This window comes from Lycorma delicatula, chromosome 9 (genome assembly GCF_047948215.1).
Source record: "Lycorma delicatula isolate Av1 chromosome 9, ASM4794821v1, whole genome shotgun sequence".
Taxonomy (NCBI): Eukaryota; Metazoa; Arthropoda; class Insecta; order Hemiptera; family Fulgoridae; genus Lycorma; species Lycorma delicatula.
The window spans coordinates 40100837-40117628 of NC_134463.1; the positions used below are offsets into that span (position 1 = coordinate 40100837).

Sequence of the window (16792 nt, forward strand, 5' to 3'; positions counted from 1 at the left end):
AATTTCTATGTTTAAAACCAGGAGATTCATTCCATACTACTGTATGAGTTATAGTAGAATGTTTTAACTTATATATATATACATATATATATATATATATATATATATATATATATAAATAAAATAACTGCATTATTATTTATGTACGGTGAATCTACATAATAAAAATATATTACAGAATTACAGAGACAAGTTTATAGGTAAGAATAAAAAAAAGAAGTCATACAAGCATAAATCAAGAAATGGTTATTTTTCATGCTAATTCCTCAAATAATAAGCCAAAATTTCTCCAATTAGTGCTTTAGATTTTGCTTTTATATATGCTACTTTAAATAGTTATGAATCAACAGTTCTAGAAAATATGAAAACTTTAAAAAAATTCCAGATACAGTGATCGAGAAAGATCAATGTTCATAATTTGTCTGAAAAATATGACTAATTTATTAAAAAACAATGATTTCAATGTTTAAAAATCAATAAGTAATGGTAAATATTCTAAATATTCTTTATAAGTAACCGTAACTAAAGTGAAAGAAAGTTTTGCATGTTCAATTTTCCTGTTCTCAGAGCAAACAGTTTATTTACTTTATCTGTTTTCATTAACTGAGCTGACACCTCTGTTTGGTGATTCAATGTGTTTGCTGTACAGTACTATAACAGGCAGAAAAAAACGGTTTGTACCGAAGTGAAACAACAGTTTAGTCAAACTGTTCGATATTTTCCGACACATCACACTATAACTACTACTACTACTACTACTACTACTACTAATAATAAAAAAAAAATCTGTTACATTTAGATCCCTCAGATAAATCAACTTCCTGAGAATAGATTAACATAATTTAATAAACAACAATCATAAAATAAAACTGGGTTTGTTTGGACAGACACCATAGTGACTACACTGTGTTTTATTTTGAAATCTTTATCTTGGAAAGTAAAATACAATTTCAATAAATTAAAAAACTACAATAAAGTCAGAGATTTAAAAAAATATTTTTATTCCAAAAATATGTAATAGCAGAATGCAGTGTCTCATTCTAATTTTCACATAAAAAAAAAACCAAGGTTTAAATTTAATTTAAAATTATAAAAAATGCAAAGAGAATGAAAGTGGCTTGCCACAGAAAGCAAAAATAAAACGAAAATGTAAAAAAAAAGGAAGAAACACTTCAATCATAAATTAGAAAGAAACTCAAGAAATAGAAGGGTAGAGGAACCCTTAAAAGTATTATACTTGATCTTATATAATTCTTTACAGACACAAACACAAATTGATACGACTAGCATTATAAGGTAAATTAAAACTGTAATCTTACGGAGAAAAACTGAATTAAATGAACTGCTTCTGATAATTATTTTCAGTTGTATTTATATTACTTCCAATCACAAACATAACTTTCAAAATTCAAAAGAATTCAGCATACATTAAGTAAAATTTTTGAAATTAACTCTGAATTGACAGTCTTTTTAAGTCACAATTTAGTTAGTGAAAAAATCAAAAAGAGAAGGCTTGATAAAAAAAAAATGGAGCATGAAAAAGTAAATGAAACAAATTTTATAACATCATCAGAAAAATGTATTCATAGATAAAGGATAAACAAATCAGTCTAGGGTTAAGAGACAATCACAGAAAAATAAGACATGCACAGTAAATGGATTGGATCAAAAGTAAGCAATAAAAAAAATAAACAAAGGTGATTTTAATGATAATAAAAGGATAGTAATTTTAAAAAAATAATGTGAAAAAGTTGGATAATTAATTACAGAACAATATCAAACCAAGTAGATTTTCAACAAGGTTTTTCCAAAGCAATAATATGATATAACAACAAAGATCAACTTCTTTAATATCAAATTCTTTCTTTGTCACCCATGAATATCTTTAAACTGCTATTGGCATGAAATAATCAGAAGAGATATTTATAACTTAACTCATGAGAGGTATTTATTACAACTTTCTAATAACAGATATTTGTAATGTAATAATATTCTTGATTAAACTTCTTCAAAAGATCGTGAAATAAAAATCATATATTTCTACAATCACTGTAATGCATAAGAGCATTTACTATTTTTTTATGAGCTAAACAGAAGTATTTATGATAACATACTAACTTTAATATGTAACTGCACTTTAAACCCAATTACACATAAACCAGATAATCTTCATCCAAGCTAACGATACAAATTTAACAGATAAATGTTAAGGAATTATTAAATTCTTAACACTGGCTAAACATAGTTCTAACAAAGTAATACAAGAGCAATTCAACACTATTACAAACAAAAATTCTGATGCAATATAATTAAGTAGTACATTAATGTAACATACTTGTAATGTGATATAATTAACTAATAAAAAAAATGACTTTAAAAGAATTCACAATAAATTAAACTAAAGCAAAAAAATAACGAAGTCACAAAAAAACACAGACAATAAACAAAACAATTCTAAACGAATCAAAATCTTTACCATATACCGTTACCTCATTTACAGTAGAATGCCTCATTCTAAATATCAATCGAATCAAATTCCAGTTAGGTGTTTATAAATGATCAACGATAAAAACAATCCGTATAATATGAAATATAATTGATTATTCTACTACACTGATTCAACTGACAGTAACTCAAATATTATTTTTAAAATAATCTTATAATTCCTGAACTTCAGATCCATTGGTTATCAACGAAGTACGTTCGCCTGTACATCAAAGTCAGTTAAAAACTTGAACCTAATTCTGTAAGAAATATGTTAGTAAATAAAAATATAAATAATTAAAAAAAAAAAAAAACCAGATCAATAATAGAAAGAATACACACCGCACTGCAGCTGTAAGAGAGATAAAGAGAAAGTATATAGTAATGATAAGATGCAGAGACAGATAACGCAACCTGGTAGAAAAAATTAATTTGAAATTAAACCAAATAAAAATTATTATAAAGCAGCAATAATAATAATAATAAATAAATATAAAAATTATAAGATAAAGAACGTAAGAAATAAAGAACAAATAAGCTGTAAAAAAACAAAAAAAAAACAGTAAGAATATTATTATTACATGCGTAAATTAAGCAATAAATAAATACTGAAACAAAAGTATAAAATTTTAAAACTATCTCTAAAACACCTGAAATTATCTTAAAAATACTTCTTATTTATCAAATCTCTTTAAAAAAACTACAATTAACACAATTGAATAAACAAATAATAAAAACTCAAAATAAAATAATGAAGCAATAATATAAAAGTATAAAAATAAATAATAAAGTGAAATCTTATAGCCAACAGTATTAAAAAAAATAAATAAATAAAATAAGCACTTAATAAAATTCACTGAAAAAAAGCAATGAAATAAAATTAATATATTATCTATTTTATAGATAATTTAAAAACAAATAAAAAGAAAGTGAAAAACAAATTAATTCCCTATGCTAACTTTAATTGTACACTTTTAATTACAAGACAGCTGAATAATGAAAAAACAAAAACTAATGCTGTTCATAAGATATGAGGCTGTTTAAAAAAAAAAAACAATTAATAACCGACACATATATTTTTACTACATTTAAGTATCAAGGGATATATATATATCTTGAAATTGAATATTCTTTATGTATATATCCAGATAAAAAAATAAATAATTTAAATACTGACTCCTATCGATGTTTCGTTGAAGGTGGGTCGCAATTCTGTGTCGTGCATCATTGTACTCAAGATGAAGACCAAGCCTAAGTATTGTTGGATTCTGCTCTATTAATTTTGTTATTTCCATTTCTATTTTGTTACCAAGCACTTGTGATCGCTAAAAGAGGAAAAATAATTAATAAAATTAAAATTACAGTTTATTATACTAACATTATAAAATATATATATTTTCAAACAATAAACTGAACCAAATATTTTACTGAAAACCTTTCAAAACATAATTTGTAATACTTTCACTCAGTCTTGTAACTTTTGCCAATAAGTGCTGGCTATTCTCACCCTGGCTTCAACTAATGTTACTGTCGGTGCTGGGGTTTTTTTTTTTTTATTTAGAAAGTCATAAAAATCACATTGGATTTGAAATGTGTCTATCTGCTTAGTATATTACTGTGGGTTTTTATATTTCATAATGCTAATTGTTAAGATGGGTTTCAATTCTACACTAATGAGCATGTCATTATTTGTGTACTTTCTTTTTATTCTACAAATATACATGGAAGAATCACATATTAATATGCTTGAACACTACGAAATAAATAAATACATAATAATATACTAAATGAACAGACATGATTAGAATTTACATGCTTTTTGATCACAATCTAAATAAATGTGCCTAATTTAAAAAAGAGGACTGGCAATAACATCAATCAACATCAGAATGAAAACAGCAGCACCAGTTACTGAGCACATGTGTTAAGATTCAAAGTGTATGAAATAGGTTTTAACTCCGTATTTAATAAATTTGATCCAATTTTTTGTTTAAAGTGCTTAGTTCTAGCTTTAATGATCACAGTTTAGAATGAAAACAAAGCAAATAATAAAAAGTTGTATATCACAACTTTTTATATACTAAAAGAATAAAAAAAAATAAAAATGTAAATATCAAAATCAAAAAGTTGTTACATGATCATGTACATGCCTTGTCAGTCATGCGTAATGAGCAGCATCGTTTTATGGTGTGATCAATGATGTGATATGTGGAAAAAACAAAAGGGTGATCAGTCAGACCATTAGGATAATGACTTGACTGTGTGGTAGCAATGACCCAGTATCGGTAATTATGACTGACTTGGTAGAGAATGTGTTAAAAGTCCCTTTAGTTTGCAACACTTGTTTACAGAAGTGTTTTTCTGTGCAGAGATATAAAAATAAGTGTTTCACCAGAGCAATAAGTTTTTACTTTAGAATACAATTGGCAAACAAATTTTACATGAAAATGCAAAAAGATAATTTGAACTATGTCTCCTTATACACTTGTGCCAAATAAACTGAGTTTAAAATGTTTGGTTAAAAATGACAGGGTAGGAAATTATTAAAAAATGGATTCCTGCAGTCTCCTGGAAAATATTTCTTTAAACTATTTACTCTGGTCAGAATTTAGAACACAACTCATCAAAGTATCACAACTCTAAAAGTTTTACCTAAATAAATTATCTTAGGTGAAAATTTATGTGTTAAATGAGATTTAACACATAAATTAAAAACTAAACTAAAAAAAATGTAAGATAAGTTCCCGTTTTACAATTACAATGCACTATTATCAGCAAAACAAGTGATACTTCCTTTGAAGCAACCACTGCACAGTTCATTCTCATAAATTAAAATAAAATAAGATTGAGTAAAGAACCCTGTTGAACAATTCTAAAAAATAATTTTTTTTGTATATTCATAAAATATGTTATAAAATATTTATAATAGATTCACCTGATCTTTACTAAAAAAATGAATAATATCTACCAATTATTAAATAATAATCTTAGTCCTTGGTCATTTATTTTAGGCACTATATCTTGACTTTATCTGACAACAAATGTAGAGTTTCTTTAGTTTTGTTAATTCTTTTTTCTGATGAAAGAAAATTACTAATTAACAGATGATATTAATTATAAACTAACTAAAGATCAAATGCATTGTAAAATTAATTCTGCCAATCCAAACCACATTTAAAGAAAATTAAGAATAAAAGTTTTTTTCTTTTAAAAAATAATAAAGAAGTGTAATATTTATAAAAATAATTATTTCAATTAACTTTTTTATAAGTATATTTTTAATGAATTTACATGTATAGATTCATATATTTAATGAAGCAGAAATATCTGTGAAAGCATTAAACACAGAGAAAAGCAGAAAAAAGTAGTTTAAGTCAATGAAAAAATAATTTTATAAATAACTTCACTGTCACTGCTAAAATGAAATATATTAAATTATTTATTAACAATAATTGTAATACCTGATTAGATGCTCTAAATTCTTCTATCACTTTTTGATTGAGAAGTGATTTAACCAGTTGAACTATTCCTACTGGACTGATAAAATTTGTTTCCACACTAAACAAAATTAAAAACATAAATTATCATTCATATATATATATATATATATATATATACACACACACATACACAATTCATTAATAAAACTGATGTCATTATTAAATATAAAACAAAAAACTTTATCACTAAAAATAAATTTTTCAGATATTAAACAGATACAGCTAGCAAAACAAAAAAATACGTAACATACAACAGCAAGTGAATTAACTATAACATAACAAAAATGTAAAGATAATGACAAATCTACTACTACTAATAGGTTTTATTTTATATTGTACAATAGAACAGCTATCCGAGTCTTAGTATATTGTACAATTAGCACAGGTAACATAAAACATTTATGTATACATAATCTTAATACACATTCAAACAAGTTTTAATACACACATATCAGTTTTTTCAACAGAGATAAACTTCTCAGATGGTAAAAGAAAAATATAACTTATCTCCATAATTAATGGCTGTAGTAATTATTCTATCAGTTGGAAGAGACAGTACCATGATCAGAAATAAAAGTATCAGTATTTCTTAGATTGATTGTGGCGCTCTTGAGATGAAAAGAGCCCGGAAAAAAGTTTAGACCATAAAAATTCTTATGAAATAAAATTAAGTTACATATCTCACCTGAGAGATAAGGATGACAAATTTAATCGTTGTTGAAATACATTAATGGAGAGATGTTGAAGTTTAAATTTAAAGCGTAGCCAACTGAGAAAAATCCTCTGTACATGTTCAAGATCCTCATTGGTATAACTAAGATTTCTGTTCAAGGTGGTACTGGAATAATCAAGTATACTGCGAACCAATGATTTATAAAGAACAACACACATATCAATGTTCTTAAAAGGCCTTTCACTTTCTTTTTCCTGTTTAGCCTCCGGTAACTACCGTTTAGATAATACTTCAGAGGATGAATGAGGATGATATGTATGAGTGTGAATGAAGTGTAGTCTTGTACATTCTCAGTTCGACCATACCTGAGATGTGTGGTTAATTGAAACCCAACCACTAAAGAACACCGGTATCCACGATCTAGTATTCAAGTCCGTGTAAAAATATCTGGCTTTACTAGGACTTGAACGCTGGAACTCTTGACTTCCAAATCAGCTGATTTGGGAAGACGCGTTCACCACTAGACCAACCCGGTGGGTTGTTCTTAAAAGGCCTAGCCTGGTTTAAGCAAACCCAAATTACAGCCTTATTAGCTATGATATTCACATGACTAGTTAGATGTAACTTAATGTCCAGTAGGATGCCAAGATCTGTGACTTTATCGGATGTAGATATTTTAAAAGAGCTGATAGTATAGTTGAAATGAGAAATATTTGTTTTTCTTGTAAACTGAAGGAACATGATGAATATTAAAGTTAATCGGCATTCTGTTACTTTGAACCCAGCCGAAAATAGAATCTTATTCTGCAAGATCGTGTGATCATTAATAGAACGAATGAAATGGCAAAATTTCAAATTGTTAGCATAAATGGAAAATTAACAGACATAACTTTGGTTACACCATTAAAAAAGCAGAAAAGCAAAGGACCTAAGTTTGAGCCCTGCGGAACTTCAGAAGTGGTGCGAAATTCATGTTCAGATATAACAGTAGCATAGCAAAGTAAACTAACAGTAATAATATTACATAACAAAACAATAATAATGATACATTATCTAACTGGGTTAAAATAATAAGCAAACTAATATATGTAAATGCAGCAAATTACACAGTACTATTGATTTTATTTTTTATATTTGATATATAAAAAACCACTTTCTTTAAAGTCATTATGATTGTAGACATTGCTTTTAAAAACAATTGATATGGGGATCTTTATAAAAGATTAGTATATAGTATAGTTCCTTCAACAATTTGAATCAGAACAAAAATTTATCTTACTACATACACTGCACATAAAATAATTAACAATTAAACATAGAGGCTCACCAAATAATATTTTATTAAAAAAAGGAGAACAAAATAATTGAAAAAACATTATCACACCAAAAGTGTAAAAATTTTACAATTTTTTGCTTTATTTGTTTGTTGAAATTAGTTAAGAAAAATTTTCTTTTTTAATTAAAAATCTCCAACTGATGTAGATTTCCTTCTCCACTTAGTATCATAACTTTTTAAAACAAGACTTACACCATAAGGCTTACTGTGCAGCAGTAGGGCAGGAAATAGTTTATAATTTGTTAAAAACATTAAGTAAAATCAAATAATGTTATTTTATACTGACTTGAGTACTCTGAGTGTGTTGTTTTTTTCCACTGCATCAGCCAGTTTAATAGCAGTTCGATCATTAAGGTTGACATTAACTAAACTCAAAGTTTCCAGGTGTGTGTTTTCACTCAATGCAGAGAACAGTTGCTCAAATTTCTCATCTGATATATTCTAAAACATACAAAGCAAGTTACTCATTAAATAGAAAATGAATTTCTATAATTTTTGGTGTTCTCTTTCTGGACTATTTTTTTTATTCTGGAATCAACCTTTAGATCATCATTGTATAATTTCAGTATATTAAACCAGGTCATATAATGTAGCATTGGCATAAAACAGAATAAAAATTAACAAACAAATTTAGAGAAAACATAAAATGAACCTATTAATGTTGTGAATGAAGGTGGAATAGGCCTTTAATAAAATAAAAGTTTAAAATAGTTCAGCATCTTGCAGGAGAACAAAAACTCAAATACAAAAAATAAAACTTAACGAAACTAAAGGAATATGAACTTCTAACAAGAATGTGAATTAAGAGAATATTTTTTTGCAGAAACACAAAACATAACTACACATTCCGAATTCTAGAAATAAACAGTTTTAAAATGTTATTCAGCATTCTCTTATACAAATTATTTAATAACACATAAATAACATCAAAATAAAGAGTGAGTGGTGGCCAGTTTATATTAGAAAACAGGAGACATGTTTATAACATGTTTAGAAAAACTTGTTTAGGAGACATGTTTAGAAAAACTTTTATAGTATATATGTGATTTCATTGGAAGAGGTCAAAACTACATTAAAAGGGGGAAAGCAATGGAAAGGTGCCAAGCCAACGAAGAATTACCATTTAATCATTGAAGTATACTAAGAATGTGATCTAAGAATGTGATACTAAGAATGAAAGATCTGCAGTTATTCAAAATGTCCATTTCATGACAAAAACTCCAAAGGGAATCGCCGATCTATTCCGTATAAATCAAAATATGGCTCAGAAATATTGGGATATAATTGTTAATTTTCAGGGAAAACCTCTAAGAAATTGACAGAAAAGCAGATATAAAGGAAGAACAAATTTTGAGGATAAACAATATTTTCACTTTACGAGTCATAAACAAGTGAAAAGAATTTTAGTATTTCATAAAGAACAGTATCAAAAAAATACATATAGTAACATAAATTCATAATACTGACAAAAAAAATTGTATAAAACTCCTTGAATCTTTCTAAGAAAACTTTATTGTTTGCAAAACTCAAAATAGTACAACAGAAACACAACAAAACCAATAAAAAAAACAGAACCTCAAAGAATAAAATCTTGGATACTCAAATTAAACTACAGTAACAGCACAAAATATTATACTGGGCAGGCAAAGATACACATGCATCACATAAACAAGCGCAATGCAAATCACATGATCAACCATTAGAATCACCTCAGAAACTGGGCACATGTATGAAGGTACTTGCCGCAACAGCTGGGTTGACATATAGCATGTTACTGCTACAAACTAAATTTAGTTTAACAATAACATTTACAAACACATTAAACTAACTGAATTATTTCTTCATCTACAATGACAGTTTTTCAATATGTGCTGGAAACATTTGAAAATCCTTTCTGCATGACTAGATATCAAAATTACATCCTTAAGAAAGGAAATAGGAATGTGAATGAGAAATATAGAGAGCTTTTTAACTGATACAACGTATAAGATTTGCTAAGATTTTGAATATTAGATTTAGAGGAATTGCAGATACAATATTGATAAGAGGAGCAAATAGTTTTCAGAATCAGAATGTTCCCGTGAGGATGCAATTTTCATAAAAAAAGAGAAGCAGTATTATAAGGGATTAACTATCTAATGTTCATTGTTTTTGATGATCAGGTCAAAGGTTTGATAGAATTAATTAATAAAGAAATTTTGTGGTAGAGAAGGAGATGCAGAGCTATTCTTAAACATTTAATTAAATCCGTCCATAGTCTGTATCATTGTAATAAAGTTACAACTTATCTTGGAACTAGATTATTAAATGCTAAAAAACTAACAATCAAACGCAGAAGGAATGTAGCCTTTCTCAGACATTACTGATAAGAAACAACACAATCAGGTCAAAAGAAGAATAGATTGACCACGTAAATATTAAAAAAAACGACGCAATCATTTAAGGAAAATGTTGGAGGAGAGACTACTTTCGTTGGTCTGAAATTATATATAATATTGAGGAAGAGACCTCAGGAGGATTGAGGACCAGATGGGCACCAAAACAGTCCGACTAATCTGTGATGTCATAAAACTAAATTTGAAAAAACAATATATAAAATTGATGAACATGGAACAAAACAAATATATTGTCTAACAATATAAACAAATTTTTCTAGCTACTTTACGAAGAGAACCATCTTAAAATTACTGAGAAAGAAATAGACTAGAGTTCTCGAAAACATCTTCAGGTAGTCTATTTCCAAGAATTTAGAAAGTATATTAAAATTATTTTAAAAAAATTACTAATATATATATAAAATAAATTAATAATCACCTTAATGTTATTCCAATTGAGATCAACAAGTGTATGGTCATCTTCAGCCACTTGTCTAATTGTTTTTTCAACATCTGTTTGATTAGGCGGATCAGCTGGGAATGGTTTTGGTTGTGAAGCTTTTGTAACACCATCCCAACCAAGACCAACCGGTTGTCCCTTGTTCAGCAACGAAGCATGATACTGCTCCTGATTCATCATGGAATGGAAACCCAAGATGGCTAAGTAAAAAGAAAATAAAAATAATACATATTAAAAAAAATAAAACAGGATTAACATGCAAATCAGAGAAAATTTGATACTACAAATGCAATAAATGATAGTTAATAACAATTATCTATAATATTAATATATGGTAGTTTATATTTAATGACATCAACTGCTACGGAAATTATATGCAATTAATTGTTTTTATAAATTTTTATTTACATAAAATGAAAGAAATACGAAAATTATGAAAAATTAAGTTTATTGAAAAATTAATTAAAGCAGCTGGAAGTAAACTGTAAACTAATTAAAGAATTAATTTTAATCAGCCTGAAAAGCTATTTATTTAAGATTTGACAAAAATCTGCAACACCAATTCTGAAAATAATACATATTTTCTGCTAAACTGGTAACCTAAGTATTTGTGATCTTTTGTAAGAATAACCAAACAAGTTCTTAAACTAATGATACATTCAAACAAGTGAATATTAAATAAGAATTAATTGAAATAAAATAATTATACAGATTATTTTAAATAAAAAACTACCAAAAAAAATCTTTTACCACAATACACCAGCTTCTACAAAATAGTTTTATTTTGAAGCTAGCTAGTTACCATTCAAATACATGTAAAACTGATAACTTCCTATCCTAACCAATTCAAAAGAGTGGGCTTGTAATTTCAAACCTTCACTACTTATAGGCCTTATAATAGATCTCCTCCAAGTAGCCTTCTTCTAACTACTTTGAAGTCAGAAGGATAGTTACTGTTAGACTTGATGTAACACACTGACTCCAACAGTGTTTCCACTTTTGGAAGCATTCCTGAAAATTTTCTTTTGTAAGGGTGTTAAGAACCCTGTATTTGACTGAATGAATTCAATTGAGTCAAATTGATCCCCTTTGAGCAAAACTTCCAATTGAGGAAACAGGTAGAAGTTGGTAGGGGTTAAATCAGAGAAATATGGGATTATGGAAGCATTGAAATTTGGAATTTGTCCAAAAATTGCAGGAATGGGGACACAAAATGAGCTGGTGCGTTATGCTAGAAAACCCAATACTTTTCTTCCACATATTTTTGCACAAACGCTGAAGGACAATTTTATAGTATTCATGGGGTATTGTCTGCCCCAAAGGGCTGATTTACAATACCTGTACAATCGAATAAAACCACTAACACTGTCTTCACATTTGACAAACTGTCATGTTTTTTTTCAGTCATGGTGAGCTTGGACTGTTCCACTACAATGATTGTGGCTTTTTTCTGGACCATACCCACAATCCCATGATTCATAGCCTGTAATAACCGTATTTAACAAATCGGATCAGTTTCAGCCAAATTAATCAGTTCTTGGGATACTTCAAGTCACTGTCGTTTCTGCTGGTCTGACAACAATTTTGAAATGAATTTTGCAGACATTCAATGCATGTTCAAATCTTCAGCTAAAATTGACTGAACCAAGTACAAACTTAAATTCAGTTCATCATCCATCTCCCTAATTCTAAGTTTACAGTCAAAGCACACTAAATTGTAAAAATCTTTCACGATGTTTTTCTTGGTTTCTGAAGTGGAAAGGCAGCTGGATTGAGGGGGTCATCTTTGACTGATTTGTGGCCATCTTTGAACCAGATAAAAATATTTTAATGTCTCAGACACTTATTCCCGAAAGCTGTTTTTTTAAGCATGCAAAGTTGATTTCCCAGTTTTCAAACAAAACTTGACAAAAACTCGTTATTCCATTTTTTCATTCTTTGTGAATCAATAATCCGCTGAGAACCAGATACGTCTTCACTCATCAGGATGTTGCCTTCTACTGAACAATGATATTGCGATGATCTTTTCAGGACATTTCAAAGACAAAACAAGCTTCCCCTTCTACACCCATGGGCTAGCTTCTTACTCCCTCCTGTTGAGCAGTGGTGGCACCTGTCTTAAAACTTTTCAATCACACTTTGTATCAGAAAAACAAGACTAAGTACAACATACTTTCTTGAATAACGTAGCCTTTCCTCAAAGAGGTTATGTGGTAAGTTTAATAAATTAATTTTTTTCTAAATATGAATGAAACAGAAATTAAATATCAATTTAAACGTTATCCTTATTAATTACCCTAATTAAATGTAATTATTAAAAAAAAATAGTTTATACATTAGACAACAGTGAATGTATATTTAAAAAAAAAGAACGCATAACATACCAGCCAAATCTATGATTTCTTCTTGTGTAGCATCATTAAGGGCTTGTTCATACTCATCACCTAAATCGATAGCAATCTGTTCATCAGCTTCTTTTTCAGCTTGTATCTGAGCCGGAGGAGGTACCCACTACAAAAAAAAAGTTACTAATATTTAGTAATGGAGTAATGATAATTCTAACTGAAAGATACAAATTAAAATTCTATATTATGTTTAAAAATTAATGAAAATAATAAAAAAGTTTGTACATTTATTAGATTAAAATTATTCTCAACATAAATATTATTAAAAAATTATACTCGAAAAACACATGCACACATTTAGAAATTATAATTTCACTGCATGATTTATAACACATTATAATGAGACAATCGTAATGTCACAAAGCGCATTATTAAAATGATTTGCAACAATCTTGAAAGTAATTTAAATAAAACATTTATTTTACATATAACTAAGAGGAAAGAGAAACAAATATATGGAAAAAGGATTAAATTTTGAGCTGTTTAAACTGCAGAATAATTCGAACTTCAATAAAATTATCACTGCTTTTGTTAGTGTCAAATCTGACTACATTTTTATTATCAAATACAATAAAAATCGATAAATTATAAATGCACTAATCAACTATAAATATGTTATAACTGTTCAACTATTATTGCTGTTCAACTTTATACAGTCGACTTAAGTTTTAACTGTTAATAATTTAAGATGATACCAAGGAATTAGTATAGGGCTACCGAGTCAGAAGTTTGGAGTACTTTTTAAACTAACTTTTCATATTTGATTGTGATTACATAAAACGATACTTTTCAATTTTTTGGTCAACAGTTTTATTAATTTTTAATTCATAAATAATAATAGAAATATTAATTTTGTAATATTTCATAAATATTGTTCACTCCTTAATTATTATTTGTTATTTCTTCACAATAAGTTTTAAATTTATTATTAATATTTTTCCTCAGTGTCTACTCCGGAATAAACATATGAAATCAATCATGTTTTATTGCTTAACAATTTAAGTAGCCATCTAGTCATAATTTTAATAAACTCTTGTTGATAATTTTTATGTAATTTTTTGTTTTACAATTATATATTTGGAGACAAAAATCATATAATCCTCACTATAAAAAATTAATTCTTTTTTATATTATTTCTATAATTTAAAAAAATTATATACTAGACAAATTTTACTCAACAGATGTTAATATTGTTACAGAATTATAAAGGCTATAATTATTATAAAACTCAAACCAAATTGTAAACAATTGAATAAACAGTGAATTAAATGAAAGTATGTACTTAATGTTGTAATTATATCATTTAAAAAAATAACTTTCATAACAAAAGAACAAAAAATAAAAGTGATAAAATATTCTAAACACAATAGAATCACTCAGAAACAATATGAAACAGAACCTAATTTAAAATACCAGATATGTGTAGGTGCAGTATAAATGTAATTTCATAAAATAGATTAAAATAATTTCATAACTCAACTATTTTCTATTCAAAAAGATTGGAAACATTCAAAATATTACCAACCCGCAATAATAATTTAAATTTAAAACAGACTGTAATAAGATAAAACTTTTACTCAGTGACATACATAGCATAATTGCAGTGGACTCTGATAATAAGTACACACAATTATTTACATTTCATAATGACAAGGAAGTTTAAAATCTTATATATATATATTAAAAATGATATATAAAGCATTTAAATACATGTAATGTTAAGGAAAAAATGTATTAAAATTACGAGAAAAACGTAATACAGAGGTTACATTCACTTGTATAATATTTACAGATTTTAAATTACAACAAAATAATAACAGGTTACATTTTAAATGAAACTCTACAAATTACAAAATTATCTAACAGTCTGAAATTAGAGAACTGGGAATAAATGTTGCAACATTTACTTATAAATTATATTTACTTATATGTTATAAGTTATTTACTTATAACAGATGAATAAAATTTTCCATTATCTGTAAACAAATCATTGAAAATAACATATAGAAACAATCCAGTTATTTTGTTACTGCCTTAATCAAACACTTTCAGACACATTTTATTAAGTTATTAAAATTTTATTAGCTTCAAGTTTTGAAGTTTTTTGTTTTCAACATATCATGTCATGAATAAATCACAAAAAACCTTTCATTATTGGGGGGACTCCACTCTTATTTGAAAATTGCAAAAAAAAAAAAAGATTTTCTACAAAAATTCTTTGAAGTTTTATTTTTTGTCTATTGAATTTTTTGATCAAATCCTTTCTGAGTGTGAAAATGAGGGAGAAAAGACATTACAAAACTAGTTTTAGATTTTATTGTTACAGATTTCAGATAAATTTTTAGCTATAATATATTTTACAAAAGGAAATACAGATCTACAAGATCTCCTGTCAAAATGTTTACATCTTTGATTGACTGCACATATTTTTTAACTAACTGATTTGGCTGAAATTTTACAAACTGTAAAACCAGTCATAAAAAATATGCTGTGTATTATCAGCATTTTTTTCACACTAACAGATGGTGTGGTCTTTCAAACTATACTCTTTTAATAGTTCATTTTACAGAAAAAAAAACATAAGTGATCTCATATACTTAAGTTACTAAAATTTGTAAGCCAATCGTTTTTCTTAAATTAAAAAATGAAACAGGATAAAGTCAACTATTCAAACTCTAGTCCCTCCAGCTAAAACTATCAACAGAAATATGTTTGAAATACAATGTTTCAATCACATGTTTGAAAGGGTTCTTGGAATTTGAAGAATTTCTCCTTCGTTGACATTAAGTCCTTGTAATTTAAATTATGGGAGTACATATATAACTTAAATCTGACAATCTTGATTGCCAGTTCGAATGTTCACTGCATCTGCCATGTGCTTCTGTCAATAACAATTTTACAGCAATTATACAATAAATTGAAGCATCACCTCATTGGAAAATAACATATTTAAATATTCTGAATGGTCATGGCACTATTGGGTATGTAATCAAACAAAATACCACTTGCAGTACTGTAAATAACTTGTAATCCACTGAAGAGTGGAATTTAATTTTGAAAGGTTATTATTATTTAACATGAAAAAAATTTGTAATAAATATCTTTTTTTGACTGGAATCGTGAAAAATTTTGGCTGAATACTCACTAAATCAAATACCTAAGTATGGTAGACGCTGTGTACATATTAAAAAAATACTGTTTCACAAAACTTGTAATCAATTTAACTACCTATAATTCTTGTCCTAAATACATATATATTTATATTTATTTTTTTTTAATTGAGAGGACTGTGAGATCTCTTTAGATATTTATTACCAAATAATTTAATCAGGATTGATTCACATAAATTCAACCAACAAGTTCAGAAAAACTGGTTTGACAGTTCTTGTGCAGTAAAACCAGATAATACAAATTTCAACAGCACACTAAGTTTGCTTAATTTTCTATAAAATGAATGAAAGTGAAAAAATCAATTCTAATTAACAGAGAAAACCAATTTCTGTTTAAAAAAAAATCCAAGTAAAATAATATTTTGGAATAAAAAAATTCAATAAACAAA

At 27.1% G+C, this 16792-nt stretch overlaps 1 protein-coding gene across 19 annotated transcripts in view; it reads right to left on the minus strand.

Annotated features, from left to right (window-relative positions):
• Window positions 1-16792, minus strand: part of tmod (tropomodulin) — a 443143-nt gene that overhangs the window by 44252 nt on the left and 382099 nt on the right. For 18 of the 19 annotated variants that reach the window (XM_075375728.1, XM_075375720.1, XM_075375729.1 and 15 more), the window contains 5 exons: window positions 13213-13339; window positions 10808-11028; window positions 8280-8434; window positions 5946-6042; window positions 3662-3809 (listed from right to left, as the gene is read on the minus strand). In XM_075375728.1, the coding sequence (XP_075231843.1) occupies window positions 3662-3809; window positions 5946-6042; window positions 8280-8434; window positions 10808-11028; window positions 13213-13339 (748 nt within the window). Of the gene's footprint in view, window positions 1-2642; window positions 2708-3661; window positions 3810-5945; window positions 6043-8279; window positions 8435-10807; window positions 11029-13212; window positions 13340-16792 lie in introns of those variants that run through there. The other variant, XM_075375730.1, reaches the window with a different exon arrangement.